The sequence below is a fragment of the Nymphaea colorata genome, chromosome 2 (genome assembly GCF_008831285.2).
Source record: "Nymphaea colorata isolate Beijing-Zhang1983 chromosome 2, ASM883128v2, whole genome shotgun sequence".
Taxonomy (NCBI): domain Eukaryota; kingdom Viridiplantae; phylum Streptophyta; class Magnoliopsida; order Nymphaeales; family Nymphaeaceae; genus Nymphaea; species Nymphaea colorata.
The window spans coordinates 35,056,523-35,078,289 of NC_045139.1; the positions used below are offsets into that span (position 1 = coordinate 35,056,523).

Consider the following 21,767-nt stretch of genomic DNA (forward strand, 5'->3'; position numbering starts at 1 on the left):
TTGGTATAGATGTGGATTGTAAAATTGGATTTAGATGACTTTTTTTCCTTCATGTTCGAATCCAAATTTGAATCTGAACATATGAATAAGTGTGTATGATGAAGAATATATCCTATTTGAATCCAATAGGTTGACATCCCAACACCAGACCATGGTGATTTGATTCAAAATCTAATTGGTTGAGGGGTCGTCACTCGACTATTTATCGCTTTCATTCAGCAATAACTGCACTTGATGTGAAGAAGCCGGCCGTATGTTGCAGCAGAGTCCAGATTTCGTTGCCAACTAGTACCTGTAAGTAGGGCAGGTAAAGAAACATACCACAATGCTGTTCCCTTCGTTCGTTCGTCAAAAGGCCAGAAATCAGGCAGGCACGCTCTCGTTCATAGCAGGCAAGGCCTAGCGGTCAGACGTGGTGGCCATGAAAATAGTCACAGAAGGAGTAACCTTTCAACCTCCTTTTACCTTCCTTTTTGGAAGCTAAAATGGAGAATTGGACTACTTGACGACTTTATCTTGAATGACTTACCTTGAGAACTCAGCATTTTTGTACCATGATCTTTTTTTAACAATTCAGTTGGTGTTGCTTAGGTGGTCTTCCTTATGTATATGAAATTAAAGTGCAAGAAGAAAATGTTTTAAAGGTAATCGTAATTTCTTATACGATGTATAGCTCGTGAATGAGACCAAATCCAATCCTTCTAAGCCTAACATATATGGTAGAACAGAAGACGAAGCTGGTTTGTGTAAAACGAGCCAAGCCAAAATGACCTGCTCGACTCAGTTGCTTCAGACATGCCTATAAAATAAATGTTTCAAAAAAATTTAAGAAGCACCGGTCAAATCCTAAAGAGATAGAGAGTACATTCATGTTTAAATTTGTTGCATTTAGTATACAATTGTAGGGATGTCAACGGATTAGATTGAGATCACACACATCTTTAACCATATCTGCATTTTTATATTTGATTCAAATTAAAATTCGAATATGAACAAAGAAGTGTCACAACCAAATCCAAAAATCTAATTTCATAATCTAAATCTGATTTTTACATTCATGTCCGAACTCAAATCATAATTTTGAATAGAATTTTGCAGATTTTTAATATGTAAGAGACTTAAATATATTATATTTATTTAAAAATAAATCTGATCTGAATTTGTATCTTCATCCTACCAAATATTTATATATAGCAAAAAATTAAATTTGATTAGATGTCATTTTTTAAATCCGAGTCCGATCCAATTTCTTAATCAGATATTCAATTTTTTTTTCCGTCAGAATTTTTCCAAACGGTTAGATATCCGAGCCAAATCGGATATATTGTTATTGCATAAAAAGATGCATTAAATGAAATAAAAACAAACTTCAGCTTAAGTTAATTATACCATAAAATTGGAGTGCCTTCTGCGAATATTTTGTAAAAGTTTTCACAGTTTAGTTGGGTGGAGAGAGAGAGAGAGAGCCTTTCTTTTAGTATCTCATTTTACTTTTTCTAGCATCTGATTTTGGAAATAATGTGGAAGAGGCTGTGATAGACCGGTAGGGGGAAGCCGCGCCGACTACTCCCAGCAATCCAGCGTTCTCATCCGGCGGTAAAAAGGTGTTGTATTGGAGTGGACCTGCCAACAAATATGAAGTGCGTTCGTTCCACCTTGGTTTTGAGGTTTTCCTCGTCATCGATTACAACAAACCTGATTTCAAAGCGGAAATGCAAGAAGACTTCACGGAAACATAATTGAAGACCTTTTGGAGGCAATGCGTTACAAAACTTAGAAGCCGCTCTTGAAAAGTACGAAGAACTGTTGGTACATGCTCTTACTATAACCTGGAATTGAAGCACACTAGAAACAACACATACTGATATGAATGGAACAGATGAACAAGTAGATCACTGATATGGTCATGTAAATGAATGGAAGAGAGAGAGAGTTCTGTATATTGGATTGATCAAACCATCAAGCAGCAACTTCTGCATCGGCACCAACTTGAGCACCAGAGGATAGATCAGATTCCTTGGGAGATGCCTCCCACAGCAGTGTTTCAATGCCCAGCTCCCGCAATTCCATCAGACCGCGCTCCACTGAGCATAATATCAAACATGTGAATGGATCATTCTTTGTTCTTTATGCCTTTTGCTACATTGACAGGCTTCGTTAGGCGGCTTTTGATGGTTTGAAATTTTAATTCAAGAATAAAAATTTCAGAAACATAATTCCTCCTCAAACTAGAATGGAATCAAAATTCCATGTTTCAGTTTCCTAATTTAAGAAACAAAATACCTTATTTGTTTAATAATTCCAATTTCTTAAAATTGAGCATTTTAATTCTCAAATTCTATGATTCTAGGTATATCAAATGCCCTGTTAAAGAAAATGATGGATACATATGTTATGTGTGCATGTGTGTGTGTGAGAGAGAAAGAGGGCTTACTAATATGGATGATTTGGATGACTCGATGGAAATTTTAATCTTGGTGGATAAATTGGATCACTCGATCAAGCTAAAAATGAAAAATGAAATTCCAATGACAAAAACCGGAACAAGTTAAACGGACTGAAGAAGTGTTGTTTGGGCTCGTTCAATGAGAATGAAGGCCTAATAGCGAACATGCTACATGGACTAAGAATACGGAATCTCACTCCCTTACCAGCCAAACAGGAACTAGTTCATTTTCTGAAGAAAAAATTCTGAAGAACTCGTTGTAAAATTTTCATAATATAATGTGCAATAACACAAAATATACCAAATGACCACATTCACAATATCTCAACTGGCAACCAAAGTTTACTGGATGGGAGTAATTGGAAAAAAGCTATAGAATATCTCAAAGTAAAGCATGATTTGTTATCATATTGCATATTGCAGTCCACATAGATGACAAACGTTCATGTATGAAATTACCATCCACAGCATCATGCAAGGTTGGCGACTGTCCGCTTCGACTAATCCAGAGCTGCAGCCTGTCATCAGCAATATCTGCCTCAACACCATGTGTCTTTGCCCTCCTCCACATGTACGTTAACCAGGCCTGAAAGCAAGCATTACAGCCACAGATAACTCAATGGGAATAAATTTTGTCGTTCCAGGTGGATTTAACAACCTAACATGAAATGAGGTGGTACGTGGTCATGACATGGAAAGGACATGACCATGACGGAAGGGTTATCCTTTCTGAATCTGGGAGAAAGGAAACTATTCATGTATGTTGGTTGCTGCACGGTCTTTTCTCAAATAAATATAAGAAGATGAGCAACAGGACCACAAACAAAAAATGTGCTGAAATTTTCGAACTCAGACTATCAGGATCTCAACCCAATACTGCTGGTGCCAGTAACGTTTCAGTTCTACCTAAATGTTCTATGGTAGAGTTTTTTTATTAGAATCTTTTCGAAGGAGTCTTGTAATGGATTATTAAATCCTAATCATGTAGAGAGTCAATGACCCATTTCAAGTTTTAAATGCTTTTGCCGTAGAAACAAAATATGCAAAAAGTCCATATTTCTGCTTCAATGGTGCTTTAGAAAGACAAAGGGAGGGAAGAAGAAGAGGAAACGGGATATTTTCATGGATGATTATTCAAGGTCAGAAACTTTGAGATCTGAGAAGAGAAAAAGAAAACACACACACATGATGAATGTGCATTCAACTTTTCCTGACTACAAAGTTACAAACCAAGAGCATGGCCCAAGAATGATGCAGCATGAAAACAGGACGCTATGTCATCAGTTGATCTGACAGAAACACAGACAAGACAAAGAAGTTGGATCATGTCTGGCCGGTGTCAGGCTACTCAAACCCATGGTCGCATGGAGCTTCTCCATAATGATCAGACATGCAACGAAGATAGAAGAGGACCCTAAAAACAAAAGCATTTCTAGATGTGCTTATGTAATGGTCTAAGCCATAGTAATAAAACTAAAGAATAATCAGAAAAAAAAAATTTCCAGAGTATATAACCAACTGAAAGGAGATAGAAAGAAACCTGTTTGAAAAGCACATCCTCAGTCTCATCTTGGCTGAGCTCTGCAAGAATAGGACAGGACTATTCCTACATTAGATAGATACTCATTCATCATCAGACAAAATTCAGATAGGAAAGTAGCAGCAAACCAACCCTTCCAAAAGCCACATAAATCATAACCAGTATCCTCTAATAGGCTGGATGCAATAGACTGCCTTTTAGTTTGATATTGTATCGGGATGTTTAGTGATGCATTTATGATAATTGAATGGCTAAATTTGTGGCTCCTTAATGAGAAAACTGGTCTACATATTACTTATTAACCCCCATTCATCCAGCGCACAGTGTGCACTAAAAACCATATCAATCAAAAGAAAATAAGAAGTTAAGAACATGAGAAACAATTTGTGCCATTAACTGTAAAAGTTAACGAAACTATCTTAGAGCTACATGTACAAGTTTGATAGATCAGAGATTCAGAAGACAATATTGAATAAAGGCTGTTTACAGAAAATCAGAAGCAGACTACAAAAGGGACATTTGCTAGCATGGGCAGGAGAGAGTCATCACTGTGTTTTTTGCAGATAATTTTCAAAAATCACATAAATAAGCTCCTGATTAAGCCTTCAAGAAAAAGAAGGGCTGCCTGTGTATCTGAAGATCCAAGAAAAGGGTTGACACTTGACAGTAAGAGTGCAAAAGAAAATCCAGAATGACCAACAAGCCAAATGTCCAGAACATGAATTAAATGCTGTACCCAAGGTTCATCCCATTATCATTCAGATAAGCAAAACTAGCGAAACTGGTTTACAGCTAGCATGGTAAGTTCATGAAACAACCTTTTAACATCTAAGCACATAAATAAATGTAACTTAAGAAGCAAGCATGCAATTCACAAGCAAATTTTATCTTACTTCGTGAATGCAAATAAGATTACATGTCCAGGGACTAGAATGACAAGAGTTTGATGCCTGTCAACAGCCAAAAGAAAACCACCAGGTATCCCAACCCGCCCCCTAACAGTTTCGGTTCCAACCCAAAAATGTTAGGAACCAGGACTATCATCTCATTAATGGCTTCCATTTATAAGCCCTTGAAGATCCCTCACAATCTTCGATACAGGACTAAACTTGACGTGTGTTACACAACCAACATAAAACGACTATTATATACACTTCCAAGACACAAAATTAACAGTCAAAATGGAAACCATAGAACATTATAAAAAGGAAAGGGTACCATCCTGCCAAAACTTTTAGACTTCTGGAAGTTCAAGCAAAAGAAATGGATAGTCTAAAAGAGTGAAGAGGAAATGAGTAAAAAAAACTCAGAGAAGCAGGACATATAATCTCAAAGAAAAAAAAAGTGCCATTTATCCAAAAGCAGGAAAAGCCAAATAATAAGAATCAAAGAACTGCTTATGAAATTTTCCCAAGCTACTATAAAAATACGTTTCTTTTGGTTTTAAAGTTTTAACAGACTGAGATCGTGGTATTTTGCATTAATAGGAGACATAGCGAAACATCCCAATCTTAGTTATTATTTTCTCAACTTTTTGAACATATACCACATGTTAAATTGACAACAATTTTGTTGCATGAAAAAATTTAAGTGGAATTTAGATATTTTAAGACTCATTTTTATACATGGCTACCTGAGATCCCCTTTTATATAAAAGGCATGTTCTTCAGATGACAAGCAGGTCCCTAGGACACATAAGCATTAGTGTGTCAGGGACATGGAACCAACTTGAAGTTTAATGATATCTCAGGATACCATAGAGGCGGACTTGGGTTCAAAAGAATCTAGGTGAAGGTAAAGATGAATTTTCTTGTCTTCCTTTTCAAACATGAAAATGAAAATCACATACAGATTAACATAAAGATCGGAACATTCTGAGGATTCAAGAAAGAGCATTTAGAAGCTTCAATTCAAAATAAGGGAGGAAAACCTGAAAGTGCGTGAATGCCCATCTTAGTCAAGCTTGGCCTCCTATGCTGAGCCAGTTCAAGTGCAACAGCATCCTCTACCTTGAACCAAAACAATTAAAGATAAAACATGAGATCCATGACAAACATAGCACATGGAGTCTCAACGATTATGGATTAGTAGTTTAAGAATGCAACAAGCCATATAAGTATGGAATCTAAGGATTTTTGTACATGAAGTAAATAGAATTAGTCAAGCTGCTTGTGACTTCCTGCCTAATATGGCAGTGTCCCTCCTTATACAGCAGCCATCTAGTTCCAAAAGTTACCAAGCATTCAACCTTAAAATCAGGATGCCACCTCATTATACAATCATGATTTAATATTGATCGACTACAGAAGTTAAAATATGAGCTTAAAAATTAAAATTAGTTTACTCCTTCACCAAACAACCTAATAATATTTGCTTTCCTCATGTTTCTCAAGTTCTGCATCAACAAAATATGGTCCACAAAGATAAGTGAGAAATAAATAAAACACTCTGTCTACATGGTCAAAATTACTAGTTGGTGCCTAAGCAGACAGCACCCTAAGAGGCCTGGTTAGTACCTAAGCTGGACATTCAGAGAATACTCAAGACGCAGATGGTTAAAATGCAAAATGAACTTGAGATTTATAAAAGTAACTCCCAGAATTATTTAATAAATACATCAACAAAAATAAAACCCCACAATGTTGCATTCACATGAAAAACCAAAATTTGCTGCTTGTGTGCCTTGGCACTAGAAATGGGCTCAGGAAGACTAGGTGGCTTACGTGCAGGCTTTGACTACATAGCCATCACAAAGTACCATCTCTACCAAGAATATAAAAGTCAGGCTATGCCATATGGGTGCAATGTGCAGGTGCAGCACTTCTTAGAAAAACTTGAGTGCAAGTGCCTGGATAAATATTATAATAAGCCTCTTATTGTATAAAAGAGAATTTGAAAAGATGGTAAAAATTAAAAAAAAACGTGACAATTTTCGAAAGGATAGTAAAAATATTTTAAAACAAAAAGAAAATTATCAAAACCCTAATCCAGCTGCGCATGGATCTCTAAATTCCTACATGTGGTTGCTTGTAGCCTCCTGCAGCGAGGTATGTTCTCTTTCCCTCCTTCCTCCGTCCTCCTTCCTCCTTTCCCTTCTTCCCTTTTTTTTACTGAAGACCACATATCCAGGCTACAATGTGGGAGTGGCATCCAAAATGCAGTGTCCACATATCATAGAAATCAAGTATTACTATTACACCAAAATGAAAGGGTTCAAGAAGCAAACATCGACAGATAACAGTGATTCACTACCAAAGATAAGGAAATATAAACAAGTAGCAATTATTCTATAATGAAAAACAAGACTTGTTCCTCAGAATAGTCAGTCCCTCAGAAGGATCTGCTGTCATGAGATTTAGAAGATTTTTCAAATTTATTGTGGTTTTGATCTGCTATGTTTATATTTTCTTCAGGTCTAAGTGAAAAGAACAAAGAAATAATAAGTAGATTCTCCTTTTTCATCCAAACATTACTTACTGAAGAAAAAAAGGTTGAGAACTTCAGAGAATGGATTTGCAACTTAGCTTGTTGCACTGTTCTCTTCTCTATTTGAGACTAAAGTTGTGTATGTATATTCATTCAAATTTTTTTCTTCAGAAAGCCAGTTCATAATGCATGTAAGCCAAAATAAACAATGTAAGAAAAGAAACGCAAAAAAGAAATGGCATTTGACTTGTGAATGGAAACCTAATGCAAAAACTAGTTAGTACCTTCAAAGAAGCTAGTTCCTGCAATGCCTTGTCGACATAGAGCATGCTCTCTATGTTGCCTTCTCCAGTAAGATCATTCAAATCTCGCACCCGCTTGGCTCTCTTCTCTGGGTCATCATTACCTGCATGGCAAGCAAGTGTTACAAACTTCCTACATTGGAAAAACAAGAAAAGAGAGATATAACAGAAAGAGAATGGTAAATTTTATATCCAAACATTGCAAATCAATTTTTTACTACTAGCCTTGACTCCAAGAATCTTCTTTGGCCTTTTGACCAGCGGAAAGGACAACCTCAAAAGGAAGAGGAGCTAGTGAAGACCAATGCTCATGCTTTCGACCTGCAACCTCTGCATGGATACCTGCAAGTATAGTTGGAAATTCAGGAGGTTAAAAGAATTTACAGAAAACATAAAAACAAAGCAAAACCAGTTATGATATGATTGTGTTTGCACTATGTTTTCAACCCAAAGCCAACTGTTTTGTGTCGGGACCTGGCCTATGATCAATAGCTCTCTCTAGAAAACATTACCCACGTTATTAAGGGTAGGAAAAGCATGCCCTACGTTTAGAGTTGAGACAGTGGGTCGTGTCTCGTAGGTTGGCAATGTATGCATGTGTTTGTGCTTATTATGTGCATTTTTATCAGTCAAGTTTGACTACTTAGGAAGGATATCATAATTGCCCAGTTAGGCACATCTGAGTTCATATTCGATTTGGTTTGGCACTGAAGACTAGTAAAGAAAGAACCTTACTGTTTTTCAGCCTCGTCCAAGCATCACACTCATCCATGGGACCATCCAAATTGTGATGGTAATGATAGAATGGATATAGTCCAACTAAAAAGTTAATATTGAGTTAATTGTTTCACGAAAACCATAACAGGTAAAACAGTTGCTAGTTAGAATTTCATGTCTAAACAAGATGTTCATCAGACTTTTGACATCAGAAGCAGCAAATTACCATATTTGACAGCTAAACTCCAATAACGAGAAAGCCAGCATCTCTTAAGAACAATCTCTTCCTGAAACCAAGGCGAGCCAGACAATCACTTAACAAATATCAGGGAAATCACAGGCTAAGGATGGCATAAATTCTCAAAACTTTTGTGGTAGTTATACCATCTCTTCCTGAGTCAAAACCATCCTCCTTGTCATCATCCGGAGAGACTTCACCTCTGCTTCTGCTGCTGGAAGTTGTCCTTCAGCTATTGCTGCATCTTTTTTTGCAGCCTGTCTCCAATGACAAGAACAGTACAGGTGTACAACAATGTGCAATCAGAACCTAGTCGTCAAGATGGAGGAAGCTATCTGCAATCCTATAATCCTCATTCAGGTTAATAATAAAAGAGATAAGTATACCTTGACATCTGACCGAAGAGCCATGATCTCCTCATCTTTTGCATCCTTAGTGTGCTTTGTAGCTTTCAGAGCAGCCTGAAAATGTTAGGAAATTCATATCACAGTTCATAAAATAAAAACCAAAATAGCATTACCATCCAAACTGAAATTCTGTAAGCTTTTTGTTCTAGACCTCCTTTAAAAGACTTGGAATTTAATAGACATCTGAGCATGAATACATTTTCTTGAATGACTCAGAGAACTTACTCCAACATGTCACAACTGATTCTTAGGACTGATTAGACAATGTCTTTCTGTTAGTGTCCAGGTTTTGGCTCTGGAATCGGGTCTGGATCAGTCTCCTGGACTGACCCAAAAGATGGTTATAAATAAGGGATTTGGGGATGCAATTTGGGATATTGAATGTAATGCAATCCTTCCTCTGGTGAGGGTTTTGCTCTAACTGCTTTAAGCAGAGCGTGTGAGTGAGTCTTGGGTAGTGTTTTCATTGTAAGAGGCAGCAGTTAGCAGGTGGCTGCTAACACTTGCACAAAAGGACAAATTGGGAGTTGTAAAGGCCTCCTATTATTCGAGTGAGACACCAGAACCTTATGTAAGACAAGTTTTTAAGATGATATCTCATTACCTCTCTTTCTCGCAGTGCAGCCTCTTTTCTGCAATTGAATTAAATAAGGTATCAATAGATTGAGATGGAATCAAATGGGAGACATATTCCTTATGCAGCATAATCTATATACCTGCTCAGTAATCGAGCCTCTAATGATACACCTTCTCCCAAGGCAGCAACCTAGTGAAGCAAGGAAACAGTCAATGGACAACTTGGTGAACTTGGTATAGCAGAAACAATACAGTGACAGGCTGACAGCCCTCTACAAGCTCAAGGACCTTCTTATACGAACTAAGAGAAAACATGAAGATTGAAAAAGGAAGTCAAAGCACCAAGAAATATGACAGGAACAACAGTACCTGTTTCTCCAACTCCCTGGCTCTGGCTTCTGCTTCTTGACATCTCTCTTCAGCATGCCGGAGCTGAATACATGACAAAGCATGAGTACAATGCATGCAGCAAACAAAATATTCACAGATGTTAAAGTGTTTCCCTGAAACAGGCATACCTTATCCAGAATATTTTCATTCTCTTCTTGAAGCATATCAAGCTGCATTTGCAATATTATATTATCACTACAAAATGCCAGTATTTGAATTTCATAGACATGCTGGACCATTCATACATACAGCCAATGAAATAAATCTAGACTCTTTAAGGAAAACTATACAGCCAAAGATCTATGCCGGCGATTAAATAAACTTGATAGAAAGAAGGCAGTAATATGTGACTATAGAAAGCAAAACCTCATCCCGAAGAGCAGAAGCACCAGGTTGATTTGCTTCAACCCTTGAGTTTGATTGTCCTGCATCTGCTGTAAATCTGGAACATGAGCAAAATGCATGAACTAGCACCCCAAAGGACAGATAGTCCTAGCGTGCAAATATAGGAGAAGCAATGGCAGTCATCAGCATGTATTAATCCAATGGAGTAACTAGGGAATGAAGAAGGAAAAGGAAAGGAACAGTAAGGCAGAAACCCATACTAGCATTACCTTTTATCATTTCTCCTGTCAACAGGAGGTTCTAATGGTGGAACTGCAGTTGGCGTCTTAAGCATGGGCCTAGCAGGTGGCACCATTGTTGTTGGGCGAGAGGATATTGAAGGCCGGCCAGCAGATGTAGAACGAACAGATGGAGTCTGTTCTATAATGTTCCGACCTAACTAATTAAAAAACCACAGACCCTATCATAAGCCAGAGACAATGGAATGACATAAAACAGATCAAGTGCCTCATTTAAATTACTTTTCCCCAACTGATTACTGTACAGATTTCATAACAACGAGATGGTTTTCTAACTAATGATATAACGTATATACATAAACACAAAGTAATAAAGCAATATCTGAAAAAGCTCCCTCGTATGCATACAGATGTGGAGGTAAAATCAAGGTACATATCACATTGAAAAACAAATCGCAACTATGGACAGAATGTGCTTCAATTTAGATACTAAGTCGTTTGATGCTGAAAGAAAATGAGAAGATCCAATGTTATTTATAGATATTTGTTTGCTGCCTTCACCTATTGCTTTTTGGAAGTACATTTTCACAGAGAGTAACGTCTAAATGGTAGGGATGCAGAGATTCAAAAGATCGCCTAGAACTCTAAACTGTAAAAGCCAACTGTTAAGTACTTAAAATCGAACTGCTTAAAGAAGAATCAAGCACTGTTGAAAGATATCCTTGGAGAGCTGTTAATAACTATATTAATAATTAAGCACTTCGCCCTTCATGAGTACATTAAAACTGGTTTCTATTTAACTATGAACTAATTAAATTGACTTGAGTGTGCGTTCCACAAAACCTTAAACCAATTCCCACCTACATACATGCACACTGATAGTTTTCTATAATGGATGCGGAAAAATAGGCTGCCGTTACCCTTGTGCATGAGTACACGTAAACACGCACTCTTATGTGCTAAATGTCGCTCCATCTTTTCGGGGACAAACGAAAACACGGTAAGGAAAATAAACTGACGTAGTTTGAACGAACTCCTTTAATGTTTGCTTCTTAAAATAAGCCGGAAAAGTAGTTCGTCTTAGCATCTGAATTCAGGAAAACAATTTGAAATGAGATGAAACAATACTAGGGAAATGGATCCAAAGGAAGGAAGAGAAAAGGAAGATCCAAATAAAAAGCTGTCGAAAAGCTAATTTGAACGAGAACAGCAGAATCGCCCTCAACTTCGCAAAACAAAAACAAAAAAAAAAAGGCCAAAACAGCATGGATACAAAAAGCTCAAGAATGAACCTCCAAATAAGAAGCAATTTCTTCAGTTCAAGAAGCACTAGAAGCTTTATCGCATAGCTTACCGCGGGAGACGGAAATCTAGCAGTCAGTTTTCTGGCCGCGCCATTACTTCCGACGGCGGAGGCAGCGAACGATGTCGCATTGTACCGGAAAGTTAGATCCTCCTCCTCTTCATCATCATCATCATCTCCGGTTGTCTGCGACGCCATCACCTGCGCCAGCCGCTGCGCTGCAGCCCTCGCCGCGACGTTCTGGGTCTTCTTGATGTTGGATAACCCGATCGATCCGGTTCTAGTCTGGTAATGCGCCGGCGACATGGACGGCGACGACGACCCCGTGCTGCTCGACCCACCGCTCCGCTGCCTGGTGTGCATCGGACTCCCGCTCCTCAGCCGATCCATCCCCCTGCCTTCACACTCAAGAAGTACGATCTCTGGCTTTCTCTACGAAGAAGATGAGAGTGACGCGGAAAAACAACTCCCGCGTCTTCCAGTGGCACTCCGGAGAGAAAAAAGAAAACTGCAGGGCGGTCGCTAGTTCGGCGGCTTCGCTCAGACACAGAACCGTCCAATCCCAGATCGGACGGCGGATGGAAGCCCCGGGAAGAGGCAGATAGCGGTTGGGAGGGAAAGGAGACTTCAAACTAGCGTTGCCGCGGCGAGATCGCCGGAAGCTCTTCTTTCCGAGTTTATATTACCGCTTTACTCTCCGCGCTGTACCATTTTGGTGAAATGTTGTTGACTCGGAGGCCGTCTGTGTCTTCACCAAGACAATCCGCGCCTGTCTCGGTGTCCGTCCCTGGGAAAATATCGGCCGACCACTAAAATATCTGCGTTAAGAAAGTATATAACGTTATAAGATAATAGACTAAATATATTCATTATAATTAGATTAATAAGCAAAGAGGACATTTTTTAGTGTAATCCGATCAGGGTAATTGCGGAAATCGAGTATTTTGATTTGATTTAGTGACAATATTTTGCAAGTAAAGTTTCTGTCTTGAGTTGTTTTCATTTCCTTTGAAACGAGGGAGCTGCTTTTTCACTTCAAAATAAAGACAATTTATCGCTATGCCAGCCATTTGATCAGCAACTGCTCCTGCAGAATTAGGCAATTTAATATCAGTATAATTTTCAGTGACAGGGTGGTGGAAACAGGAATGTTAAATTACTAAAGTACCCGGCGTCAACGATTGCATAGATTTAGCTGGACTCCCTCGAATCCGAGGTTGTCAACGGGTCAAAGATAATTAGATAAAGAATACCTAAATTGCACGTATCCAGGACCCGATTCTATTGGAGAAAATTTCATTTCGAGCATTCTTTTTTTTTATAATTTCGGAAAATGACCATATCTTTTGTGAATTTTTTAACGAAAGCATAGCCCACACATATCCATGTGGGATCGCATGCAGTACTCCTACAAATTGATTGGTTGGCTTTTAAGGGGCTGTTTGGTAGTAGAGATTCCTGGTTTGTGTCTTAAAAATTGAGTTTGATGAACTTGTTTCATTTTTTAGGATAGATTCATAGCACATTTACATGATTTTTTCTTAATCTTTGAAATGGAATTATGGTGCATTCATAAAGTGTCTTTACTACCAAGAAAACTAAACATATAATGACCCAATTTTTTATCATACACCAATAATGCCTACAAGAGGCCTGAAGCCCTCCCAATTCAATTTTTCTTGTCTCTGGGGTTCTGAGCTGCGTCGGGGCTTTGATGGACAGTGAAGCGCCGTGAACCGCCTTCAACTAGAAGGAGTGCCTCCGTATTTTGTGGCCAAGGGAAGTAGTACTCATGAGAGTGAGGCACTGTATTGTATGCATGTTTCCTGCCCCGACCTCCTTTAAGGAGAATGGTATTGCTTTCTAGCAAAGACAAATGAAAAAGAACTTTGATAATAATAGCTTGTCCTTTTTCCTTTTGGATGTGGTTGGCTAGCTCACCCATTGAATGCTTCTGGCCCAACTCAACCAACATTCATGAGCCACTACAAGAAGAAAAATAGATGCCCTAAAAGGTTCCCACAATAACCAGGAACCAGAATCAAGAGACATCCGCTCCAAGGTTCTTCACCACCAGAACAAGAGCCAATGTCATCAGGGATGTTAGTTTATTCTGCATCGGAAATCCAATTGGTGCATTTGTAACAGCATTGCAAATTCCAGTTTAAATCGGCCTGCAACCATTTGAAAAGAAAAAAAGGAAAGCATCACCTTCGTCTATGGGACTTTTAAGAGCAAAAGAGGTGTGCTTTTCTTTTCATTTTGTTGGGCTTGCAACTTGAAAGTCGCAGCAATAATAAACACCAAATATAAAATTAGATAATAGAAAATCCCATTTCAACGTCATAGAAAGAGGATTTGTGTTGGAAGCTCTTTCTTGTTCCTTTGGTGTCTCTAAAACACCAATCAAGGATGAAGCAAGGGGCAAAAATTCAAGTTGTAAGGAGTAGAAAGGACATGAAAAATCAAAGGTACATGATGCATCAAATTTTGATTGGTTAAAATATCATGACTTTATTTTCAGAAAACACAATCATAAGCATGATTTACAACAAAAGTTTATGTCAGATCAAAACTTGTTACATTGATCTTTGCTTCTTTAAGGGCTATTTGGCAATAGTGGCTCATTGTTACTATCCAATGATTCTGCACCAAAAAATGGAATGCATTCGTGGAATAATGTGTTACAAGGTGCCATGAATCTGCTCCAAATTTTGGAGCAAATTCATAAGACAGCAACAAAGTTTTACTTTTGTCAAACAGCCCCTTAGATCCCTTATCAAGATGTCTAATTCTCTGTCGCCTCAGAATTCATAATCTCCAGCCAGTAAATGCCCTTGCATTGATACTTCTTTGTTTTATATTCATGTTTTATTCTTGGATGCTTCAAATTAGCATCAAGTCATCGTTTTAATGGATTCCTGGCCTTAGAATCATTAGATTAGAGAACCCACACTAAATTGGGGATCAAAGGTTTTGTAGCTTAGACTCAGATCTACTGTTTGAAAGAAAAAAGGGAAACGGCATTGGCCCTTAACCCTGATCCACCATGGCAGAGATCCTTGGGGATCAAAGGTTTTGTAGCTTAGACTCAGATATACTGTTTGAAAGAAAAAAGGGAAACAACATTGGCCCTTAACCCTGATCCACCATGGCAGAGATTCTTGCGGAGTAGCTAGCTAGCACAACGCATCCATAATAAACTTAAGACTTCTACCTCAATGGGTTGCAATGTTTCTTTTTTCTTTTTTATTTTTAACGGATGAGTGGTTCATTCCACCGCCCTTAAGAGAGGCCACTCGCCCCCCCCCCCCTTCCCCCCTGAGTTTTCACAGAACATGCTTCGAACCCTTTTACGAGCTAAAGATAAAGTGCAATGAGACGTGACAGTAACCACTCCAAGACTAAAACTTGAGTTTTTAAAAGAATCGAACTACCTTGCCGCCCAGTACACCCCTCGGAGTCACTACGCTGGTCATCCAGCTACACATTTTTTTCTCCTCGCTAGCCTGTAGCTTTCATAAATACAGAATCGAACTAGCATGGAACCTAAGAAGTTGGTAGAATCGCTTGCTGGCATCAGTGGTACGGGCAACTGAAGCAATGAAAAACAACCTCTGGACTCTTTAGTCAATTTCGAGGACTGCATTTGTACAGCTCCCATTGGATCGTATATAAGTTTTATCAACAACCACAAACAATAATGAATAATACCCAATAACATAAACAATGAAACAGCATGTTACAAGATCGGCATGCCCATATAACATGCCCAACAAAAGAAATCACAAAACAGGGAGAGAGAGAATGAAAGAAAGCAGCAGAAGCTGGGCCGTGTTTCCAGACTAGAGAAGCCTGAGATGAGAAGTGTCGTTCCACCTTCTTATCTGCCAACCGGTTCTCAATGAATGCTCCAAAACTGTCATGGAAGAATCATCTATACAAATTTTTTGAGCCATTAGTGGACTGCACCCAAGAAGACCCGTGAGCAGACACCTTATTGGCAACGCATGGGTGAAAACACCGACACAGAAGGGAGACTTTGCATCCACATCATGAACTTGCCTGATGCTGACTTCTCGAGGTGAATCGTCGTCCGCTTCCATGTCACTCATTGTCACAAACTGCAGCCTGCTCTTACCAGAAGACTTCTTTCGCAAACTTTGCCTGTTCCTGTGGAATAATTCCCATTGAAGGGAGGAGTTCCCATCCCTTTCATGATGGTGGTGGCCTTGCATATGCAAATTCTGACTGGAATCTGATCTAGCCTTCTGGAATGTTTTAACAACCATGCTATTAAGAAATTCAATCATACGGAACTCTACATGTCTAAGGGATTCTCCAAATGGTGGAGAGAAATCAGGCTGCAATCTTTCGATCAGATTGACCATGTCAGGAGTATATATTTCTGAACGGGGGCAACCTTCCCACTGGCCCTGACTCATCTCAGTTAAGGCATCAGAGGGTTGAATTTGTTCCTCCACAAAGTGAAGTTCCTGCAAAATTTAAAAATACTTCAGTTGATCGCCTTGAGAATGAGGAGCAGAATAAACTGAAGACCACAGATGAAACAAATCTGGAGAAATGAATGCAGATGGTAAGTGTTAAAGTGAAGCAATAAAATAGATTTAAACAGTCACAATTCGTTCCCGTGTTTTAAACGATGAGGTTTTTCTCCAGTATTAAACGGATGGCAAGCTTGAAAAAGAGGGGAAAAAATATGGCAATTTTAAAAATTTTATAAGGAAAAATAAAATAAATGAGAAACTAATAAGACACCATAAAAAAATCAATAGATAAGCAATAAATAAAAATTAGAAAATGGAAGCAAGCAGAAAAACACATAAAATAAAAAAAGTGGGAAAGAATGTGAAAAAATGTGCCCTTTTCGTGTTTTTCGGCTGACTTATTTGTCGAATGTTTGACATGTGTTTTTTTTTAGAAAAACGTGTTTTTGTGACTATGATTTAAAATACGTGGCAGATAGCTGATTAAACAAATCTTTGAGCTGATTTTTGCTAATGTTTGAGACACGCTCTAAAGCATGTGGAACTTATCCATGATAAGGGAGAAAAGAGCATTTAAACTTGTATTAAAAGGTGGTCATGCCTAGTAACACCGATGACATCGGGGGCAAGTTACTTCAGCAATAGAAAGAAAACTATTGTTAAATTTTATTACAATCACATCTCATATAGGCATCTAAATAAGATATAAATGTGTTCTTGAACAGTTTATTACATCCTTAGTCCGAAAGGCTCAAATGCCAGTTCCGTATCCAATACAGTAGCTTGAAACTATTCCTTGTCAATGCATGCAACCATTTAGTTCATATGCCCTAAAATAATGACCAAACTTAGATTAAGCTGGCAATTACTACAATAAAATTGCTAGTTGCATGACAGAATGCCTGCTACATGGCTATGAAAACTGGAGTCAGTTTCATAAGCATGAGCCTATCATATGTAATATTTGTCTGCAAAACATGGGATTGGAACTGTTTTGGGCATCCTGGACCCACCCACCATAAGGAAATGCTGAGGGGCTAAGTTGAAAGTTTGGAACTGTTCTGGACAACCTCGAAAGAAGAATGTACATGGGAACTGGGGACCATGAACGTACTGCATCAGAGGACATGCTAACATATGAAAGGAAGTTATCTGATGTATTAAATTATTAATGACCTTGCTGTGCCAAACTGGACAGCCATGTATATAGCATGCATAGCGATCTGCATGTGTATGCATGACTATAGTCCAAATAGTGCACTCTCACTGGGATATTGGAAATAAGTGAAAGAGAATTAGATAATCCACTTAAAATCCTAAAGTTCTGTACAAGGAAAAAGTTCATGCATGATCACCAATATGCTGCTCATATTTTCTATTTCCAGATTCTTAGGAGCACAGAATGGCAATTGGCCATATGACCACATCAGGAACAAAAACCTGCAGATTCTTCTTTCCTTCCTGAACAGGCCAAAGTAACTAAGCAATTGGTTCAGATTCACTGAACAGGTTATTTAGGAGATGCCTTGTCATGCAGAGTAAGAATATGAAATTACATGTCTAAGGACAACTAAGTTATTAGCATTGAATTGATAAATTGAGCTACAGCGAATATCCAAATTCCAAAGCACACAGAGTCACCCTCTTCCGACACCCGGAACATAATTACATTTGATAGAAGCATATTTGCCTGAAGGTGCAATAGCTATACGCTTCTTCAGAAGATGGCATATAAAGCATGTGGTTCTTGAAAGAGGATATCAGCCAAGAGACAAGAAGCACACTTGCTGAAGTTATGTTAAAAAAACAAATGAATGAAAAAAAATGAAAGGTACATACTTTTTCATGAAAAAGTAGAAACCAACCTAGTCCAGGGATGAATTAACACATAAGGAATCCGAAAAAGAAACAACAAAATGGCAGACAGAATATCTATGTCATGTGGATACGTGCATTAAAAGAGGCAACAAAAAAAGTGGAATTCGTTACGGAAAGGAAGAGGAAAAAACTAATGAAGGCATGGATAGCATATTAGAATTCCAGTACTCCAAGGAACAGAAATCCAGAGCTTTATGATAAATGTTTAAGAATAAATACATTAATATGATCTGATATAAGGAATTCAATAGCAAGGTATTGGCAAAAGCTGAAACAAAATAACATTCTGAAAGGAACACGTATTCAGATATTAAACAGGTGTCACAGAGGGGGAATTTTCTTTCTTAGCGGTAACATACCTATGACTAACAGCTAACCACAAGCACCTGCTGACATTGTCCCCCCAACAAATACAAGGTTAACAATGCAAAGGAGTAAGGACAAGCTTCGATACCTTTAGGTATATCGTATTCTCTAACAAGGAGTAGGCTCTTCAGAACTCCAGATTCCTATAGCCATTTCCACAACCAATTTGCTTACATGAAAGAGCATGTTGGTGAGTAATTGCAGTAGGTCTATTACATTTTGATTACTGGCCTTTATTGCAGCCATCATGCATATATTTTATTAGGAAAAGGAAAATTATAAACTTTATTTATGATTTACAGTCCAGATTCTACATTAAATATAATCCTGAAAAAAGAAACAGAAGATTGCTAGGCCTAAATTCCAGGATTTATTTAACAAGATGAACACAAAAATTACTAGTCTTTGTGTACCTTGCCAAAAGTATAGTCTACCCAGTTACGAGATGTTGCCGTAAAAAAATCCACATAGTTGACAATACCTAATAACAGATCAATATTCATTGTTAACAAGCCCCTAAACTGGAAAGATAAGCCATCTAGCACCCTCGCAGTATAACCTCAAGCTACCATTTCTATATGGATGGTGTAATAATCAGGAATCGAGCAAATTAATGACCAAATATCTCTCCCAACATTGATTTTGTATTCAATGCCAATTGGTTCATCCTAAACATAGTCACAAAACCCGTGTTTTCGAAAAAGGCTGGATAAAAACTTCAAAAATAATGAAAATGAAAAAAACCCGCCTTTTTACCTTTTTTAAACATGAAAATGATGATTCCACATTTTTTCAAGCGTTTACTATGCTTTTTCTCATTATTTTACATCATTGTTGTTTGAAAGTTTAAAACTTAAGTTAAATACTCAAATTGTTTATCTTCCTAATTTTTGGGATTTTCCCTTTTCTTAAAAAAGTGCCGAATGTTTTTTTGATATTTTACCAAGATTTTCAAAGCATACCTGAAAAAAGCCTCGCTTTAAAATCTGTTAACGACATTTGTAACTATGAACATAACCAATCTGTGAGTGTTATTCATCTCACCAATCCAAGATTGGTCAAAAGCCCATAATTTTAAATTGAGAACAAGAGGTTATACAAAGAGAATCAGGATCAGCTATGAAAAATCAAGCGCATTCCAACTCAATGCACTTGGTTATCTAACACTACCCCAACTAGTAAAAGTTCAGAATTAGATCCAATTATTAAATCATGAGGCGGCATAAACAATTGAAATTGTATAATGTAAATACCTTAATATAACTCTAAGGAATTTGGTGCAGCTAAAAAATGTAAAATTCCAACATTACATATTCCAACATCACATCCTAACAGTTAAATCCTTCCACGAAACCAAATTCTTTAAAAGCAGGGAATTGTCAATCAAAAGATATCACTTGAGAGAACTCTAAATCTTCTACAACAAACTTCCTACATGTGGAGCAGAAGTAGATCGAAGATCACATAACATCATTCAATCACAACAGAATTTAATAAATATGCTAATGCATCAAAGTACAGGTTGAAACAAAATCACTAAAATTTGCAACTGAACGTCATAAAGTTTGTAGATCAGGTGAAAAATTAAAAGACACAATTCATAAAGATACTGAATGCTAAACGGGAGGTGGATAGAGCAAACCTGACAAACAGAAGCCGCAGTCTGCCGGGCACGTTCGAGGGGCGAGCAGTACACGACATTGAACCTCACGCCCTGGGAGTTGAGGAACACAGCGAGGGCCCTGGCTTGCCGTTTCCCGTCAGCAGTAAGACCCGCTGTCGGCCACCGCCCCCCGACCAAATCTGGCCTGACGCTAACGCCGCATTCTCCGTGGCTGATCAGGTACACTTCCATTCGGGAATCTTCGCTGAACCCAGACGCCGGCGCAGCGTCGTCGAAGGAATCGTAGCGGCGAAACGCCGGTAACGATTGACCGTCCGACGGTCGCGTCGGGTAGAGGACGTGGCACGGATCCCAGACCTTGATGGAGGGCCCGAGGTAGGGTGTCCCAAGGGACGACAATTGTGGGGAGAGCGGAGAGGCCGAAGGGTGGCAGGGAAGAACCTCGGGCTCCTGTTCCAGAAGCTTCTTCTCCGATGCGTCGATGCTGTTCGGACGGGATTCTCTCCGCATAAGCCCTTCCTCTTCTCCTTCTTCTTCATCTTCCTCGTCCTCGTCGTCGTCGGGTTTGGGATTGGATTGCACCGAGCCCATTGCTGACCGGAACCCTAGTAAATCACCGCTCGGCGAGCGGGATTTGTTCTGGCAGTGCCTCTAGCTTCCTGGATCTCCTCTGATAGCGATCTTGCACAGCGTTTGAGTGCTGCCTGCCGGCTCATGTTTCCGGCATCTCAGATCCCTTCATACTGAGGATATCAAGAAAGGGTTCCGCGCTTTCTAACCGAATTCTTTGGTCGGAGATTTCGCCGGTCCGTTCCTTTCTTCCTTTTCTCTCTCCCCCACTCTCCTCTGAAATGCGAGATCACGTACTATGGAGAGATATACAGAATTTAATTACTTTTGTGTCCTTATCGCTTGAAATTTGATCCATTTTATCCTTCTACGAATCTGCGGAATCTTTCGGTTCCTGTCACCAATTCAGGGACATGGTTCTAGCTGATAGCTTGATACTATGCCTAACGTGACTAACAATTCCGATTTGGATTCGGATTTAGAAAATGGCGAATATTGGATTTGGATTCAGTTTTACATAAATATTTGATTAGGTTCGGGTTTCAATTTACATTAAGTTTTAAATAAATATCATATATTCAACATCCATATGGTTTAAAAATTGATTTTTTAATATAGGGTAGCATGGTATTGATTAGTTGTGTATTTAAAAATTAGAAGTCGGACTCGGATTCAGTTGTAAATTTAAAAATCAGATTCAAACATTGTATAGACTTTTTTTCAATCACATTTGACTTTAAATCTGTAAACATCCGATAAATTGAGTAAGGAAAACAACATATATGATTCGAATTCAATTCATTGATATTCTTAAGTATGTTTCGGTTGATTAGAATGACACGAGATTGTGAACATATTGGCAAGAAGAATATTGCGTTTTAATGATTACGTA

General features: G+C 38.5%; 2 protein-coding genes across 4 annotated transcripts; both read right to left on the bottom strand.

Moving 5' to 3' along the window:
• Positions 1-1,730: 1,730 nt before the first annotated feature.
• Positions 1,731-12,624, bottom strand: LOC116249100 (coiled-coil domain-containing protein SCD2-like). 3 transcript variants are annotated; one of them, XM_031622234.2, is made up of 16 exons: positions 11,981-12,624; positions 10,657-10,826; positions 10,409-10,484; positions 10,171-10,212; positions 10,022-10,084; positions 9,793-9,842; positions 9,681-9,708; positions 9,056-9,130; positions 8,816-8,926; positions 8,658-8,718; positions 7,940-8,056; positions 7,697-7,818; positions 5,917-5,995; positions 3,987-4,027; positions 2,906-3,032; positions 1,731-2,084 (listed from the first exon to the last, which is right to left on the bottom strand). In XM_031622234.2, exons 1-16 carry the CDS (start codon positions 12,317-12,319, stop codon positions 1,960-1,962), a joined length of 1,626 nt encoding a protein of 541 aa, XP_031478094.1. In that variant the 5' UTR covers positions 12,320-12,624; the 3' UTR covers positions 1,731-1,959. The 3 variants fall into 3 exon arrangements, with proteins under 3 accessions (XP_031478094.1, XP_031478096.1, XP_031478095.1); XM_031622236.2 differs by having other exon boundaries at positions 10,657-10,822; positions 11,981-12,120; XM_031622235.2 differs by lacking the exon at positions 1,731-2,084 and having other exon boundaries at positions 3,987-4,046.
• A 3,009-nt stretch (positions 12,625-15,633) lies between these two features.
• Positions 15,634-21,163, bottom strand: LOC116248723 (uncharacterized). Its single transcript, XM_031621672.2, has 2 exons — positions 20,324-21,163; positions 15,634-16,425 (listed from the first exon to the last, which is right to left on the bottom strand). The coding sequence occupies exons 1-2, from the start codon at positions 20,894-20,896 to the stop codon at positions 15,775-15,777; spliced, it is 1,224 nt and encodes a 407-aa protein (XP_031477532.1). The 5' UTR covers positions 20,897-21,163; the 3' UTR covers positions 15,634-15,774.
• Between the last annotated feature and the right edge of the window lie 604 nt (positions 21,164-21,767).